At 43.7% G+C, this 4202-nt stretch overlaps 1 protein-coding gene across 2 annotated transcripts in view; it reads right to left on the bottom strand.

The window, feature by feature from the left end:
* LOC309397030 (membrane-spanning 4-domains subfamily A member 8-like) overlaps positions 1 to 2462 on the bottom strand; it is an 8009-nt gene extending 5547 nt beyond the window's left edge. The window contains exons 1-4 of one of the 2 annotated variants that reach the window (XM_081962707.1): positions 2412 to 2462; positions 1342 to 1588; positions 475 to 598; positions 248 to 304 (exon numbers count right to left, since the gene is read on the bottom strand). In XM_081962707.1, coding sequence (XP_081818833.1) covers positions 248 to 304; positions 475 to 598; positions 1342 to 1556 — 396 coding nt within the window. In that variant the 5' untranslated portion in view covers positions 1557 to 1588; positions 2412 to 2462. Of the gene's footprint in view, positions 1 to 247; positions 305 to 474; positions 599 to 1341; positions 1589 to 2405 lie in introns of both variants that reach the window. The other variant, XM_081962706.1, reaches the window with a different exon arrangement.
* Between the last annotated feature and the right edge of the window lie 1740 nt (positions 2463 to 4202).

Below are 4202 nucleotides of genomic sequence, written 5' to 3'. Positions count from 1 at the left end.
GAGGAGGAGGAAAAGGAGGAGAAGAAGGAGTTGGCTTGTTGGAGTGGTTCAAGACTAGAGAACTCAAGAAGACACCTCTTTGCACAGGACTGGCACCATTACTACTAGCAACTAAGGAAGCTTTGGTAGAACAAGCACCCACATCATGGTAATTGACTCTTCCATGTTTCCCTCATTTTTAATAGAGTGCTGAGTGATTATGAAGAAACAGCATAAAAGAAATTCAAATGCTATACAGCTTTCTCACCAAAACACGATTTGGACGGTTCGCAGCTGCTACACATACTGATCCAGAAGAAATGAACTATGGAAAAAGAATCAGAAAAATATTTTAGTCCACTTGAAATATCAATGGAAGAAAATCTGGCACCCATGAGAAGCCAGGAAGACTCCCATGCAAACAGGACTTTTATATGTATGCCTTAATCCTCAATACCAATGTGCAAGGCTAAATAGGATTTTGCATATACTTACAAATATCCCTCCCCAAAAGGGATAACCTCCAAATCCAGACAAGGGAAGATAGTAAGGAGGAAAGAGACAAAGGGAGACAGCCCCAAAGCCAATGTGGATCAGCCCAATCAATATTTGGACAGCCTGTGGAAAGAAAACACACAAAGTAAGACAACTTTGTTCTCTGAATCTGAGAAAAACATTCTTATTTGTTAGCACCCCAGGAAAGGCATCACTTTATATCCATCTTAGGAAAGTCCTTCAAAGGTGTTGGGGATTCTCAGCTTGCAGTGCAGGTGTTGACCCAAGGCCTGGTTTCCTATGGTGAAAAATCCAAATGGGGAGAAGGGACAGATTGGGACACCGTTGTCACTATGTACTGGACATTTACTCCAGATTATGATCTAGTAGTTTGATCTTCAGTGGGACTGCTTTTGCCAGGAAGAAGGTCTCTATGACTATCAAGATGGGCCTTTGAGAGAAAAATATCACCTCTCACTACAGACTCCTCTGCAGGAAGAAGTTGATCACGGTCATAAGTCTAAAGTGACTTCAACCGACTTGGGCTTCAGCCAATCCTTGACCAGTTTCTTCTGGAGAAATCACTTCTCAGAGGGAAGGAAGAAAAAGAGATCTGGCTGAAACCTTGGCTGAGCTCCACTTTCTCAGTTAAAGAGCAAAACAAAAGAAATTCATATCGGAGTTGGAATGTTTTGCAGAAACACGAATGAAACCACCAGGAAGAACAGAGGTTTCTGGAGTATATTCCAGAACCAGACAACAGCCAAGCCAAGTTCCAGAACTTCAACATGGGGCTCTCAGGTCTCTACATACATAGCTCTAAAACCTTAATGGATTCAAACAGAAACATAGCAACACATGCCTAACCCAAGCACTTTGGGCTCAGCCTTGAGGAATCTCTCCAAAGGACTCTTTTGTGGGACTTGTTGAGGAGCACTGGTGGGAATTCCAAGTTGCTGAGCTCCATACTGGGGATATGGAGTTGCTCCAGATGCCTGAAGAGGAACACTGGACAATCCAGGAGCCGTTTGGATTATGTTTGCTCCATTAGAGGGGATGACAATTATGGTTCCACTGGCCATTCTTGCTGGAAGTGTTGCCACCACTAAGTTACCTGAAAACAAAGAAGTGAGGAAAAGTTAATGTCTTAACATCAAGGAGGAAAATTCTGGCCCTTCTCCTTAATGTCACTTTATGAGATAATATTTGCCTGCAGTAAAACTGAAGAATATTTCCAGAAGGCTTCGGGGAGCAGGATAGTAAAAAAATACAACTTTCTCAGGGATAGAAATCCTTCCTTTCCCCACCTTTCAGCCAGAACCAGAGGTTTCTTGCTTGGGAAGCAAAATGTTTTCAAGGAAACCCCCCCAAAAACTGTAGTTGCCTTTTGAAAAACACCTTTGGAACAACCTTGACCTATATACAGGTGAAACTCGAAAAAATAGAATATCGTGCAAAAGTTCATTTATTTCAGTAATGCAACTTAAAAGGTGAAACTAACATGTGAGATAGACTCATTACATTCAAAGCAAGATAGTTCAAGCCATGATTTGTCATAATTGACATGATTATGGCTTATAGCTCATGAAAACCCCAAATCCACAATCTCAGAAAATTAGAATATTGTGAAAGGGCCCCACAAGTGGAATAGCCTAGGGCCTCTTTTCATCTAAATCAGGCCCTGCATCCGCCCTCCTCTTTAAACGGTGAACTTCAAATATTGAATGTCTGTAGGTTTACGTGGCTCCTTTGCGCCTATTACGCACTTCCATCAGGGCAAGATTGATGGCAAACTCTTCCTTGTCCGCTAATTCCAGCCTGAAATCTTCCCGTCTACAAGATAGCTGCGGAGGGAGACCCGGCCGGCATGGGATGGTCCACATATTAATTCCATACTATATATTTTTTAAAATTAATCAGAAACTACTCACGACAACCTCTCAAGACGAAGTACACAGAAGCACCAGGAAAAACGAAAGTAACATAACAGCAACAAGTGGAGGACGGAGTTCCGCTGTCTACTAAAAGGTGGGATGTACTAATACCTTAAGAAATAAAAACAAGAAGACGCACATTGCGATCACAGCCTCCCCATCCTCACCACCGCTCTTTAAGTAGCCCTCGTCCAGCGAAGGATCCCCTACCCCCTCCTTTCCCTCCACCGGCGCTCTCTGTAGCTTTCGGGTTGCTCTTTTTAGCGCTTGAACAGGGAAAGCGGCAGCGGCGTGAAGGCGAGGCTGGAGGGACTCGATCCCAGCCTCCGATTGCGCTCCTTGCGAAACTCTCTCTTGGAAACCTCAGAGGGCGCTGAAACATCGGGGCCGCATCCCTTAGCCGATAAATAGATGCCAAAGGCAAATCCTCTCCGTACATTGACAAAGTTAGAGTGGGTAAATCTCTTATGTTTCCTTTTGCACTTGTTTAAACTGAACATTTGCTTTTTGTTTGACTCTTCCCTACCATAAATTCCCGCTCTATTGGAGGGTACCCCATTCCTTCAGTATGTATGTTACAAGAGAGAGTCCTTTGGAGTCCTGATCCTCCTATTGCTATTTTGTATTGGCTGTTCTGCGAACGTCTATGGGGCTGTGGAGAGCTGGTCGCTTCAATGCTTTAATAATAGTGTTTTGGAAGGGGAGATGACGTCTCACCCCCTCCCCCTCCGGATGAGCCACGCTATTCCCAGATTTCATCTTTTTAAAAAGCTGTTTGCCGTTATCTCTTCTAGTTGCCAATTTCCCTATATTAGATATTGGCTTTTCATGTCCTTAGTTCAATTCTTAGCAATTCATTTCAAGGGAAAATTAGACAAGTGTTTCAAACAATGGGATGATAACCAGCTGTGAGTGAGGCAGGTCCAGTTACCTAACACAATATAATTTTGTATTTCAGAAGAGGCAAGGGGAAACCCAAAATATTTTGGATGAAATAAAAATATGAGTTAAAGAATTCACTGGGGAGCAACTACACCAATTTGGAGAAGGAGCTACTGGCCATTAAGTTTGAGTCCTCGAGACATCATTTGGCTTGACATCAAATTGTAGTCTGTGTGGACCACAAAAATTTGGAGTTCCTGCAGACCACCAGGAAATGGATTCTCTTTTCTTGATTGGCCCCTTTTCTTTGTCAGATTCAATTTCCGAGTCACCTACTTTCCAAGTGGTCACAACCAAAGGGCAGATGTGCTCTTGTGGAAACCGGAGTACTCCCACACCGAAGACCAGTTCCCGTCCCAGATGGTTCTGCCCATAGAGTCCTTCTCTGCAGTTCAAGAGCCAGTGGACTTATGGGCTCAGGTATGGGTAGTGCAGCAGGACAATGCTTGGGTGGGGCAAGAAAGAGGTGGCCCCTGCCTCTCCATGGATGTTCACTGAACAACTCTTGCAGTACCGAGACAGGCTATTGTTCCTGCTCTGACTCCAAACACCCTCCAGAGTCTTCCTCATCCTCCAGAGCAGTCCCATAATGGTCTGAGCTGTCAGAGTCCACCAACAGCTCAGCCGGCCGCTGCTGGGCCACAACACATGGGTACTTTCAAAGACATTGCACAAGAAATGTTTTACTGTTTATTTGGGAGAAAGTTAGAGACCAACATTACTTAAAGATACCAGTCTGGCTTTCAACGATGGAAGCGTTAATACATCCAAATATTATGAATAGGGGAAACATTGTGAGATATAAAGATATACTAACTGAAAAGGGGGAGCTTAAAACTAAACAAGATCTAG

This window comes from Natrix helvetica (genome assembly GCF_964273705.1).
Source record: "Natrix helvetica genome assembly, chromosome: 1".
NCBI classification, from domain to species: domain Eukaryota; kingdom Metazoa; phylum Chordata; class Lepidosauria; order Squamata; family Natricidae; genus Natrix; species Natrix helvetica.
The sequence above is the reverse complement of the archived record's forward strand: the minus strand, read 5'-3'. Positions and strand labels throughout refer to the sequence as shown.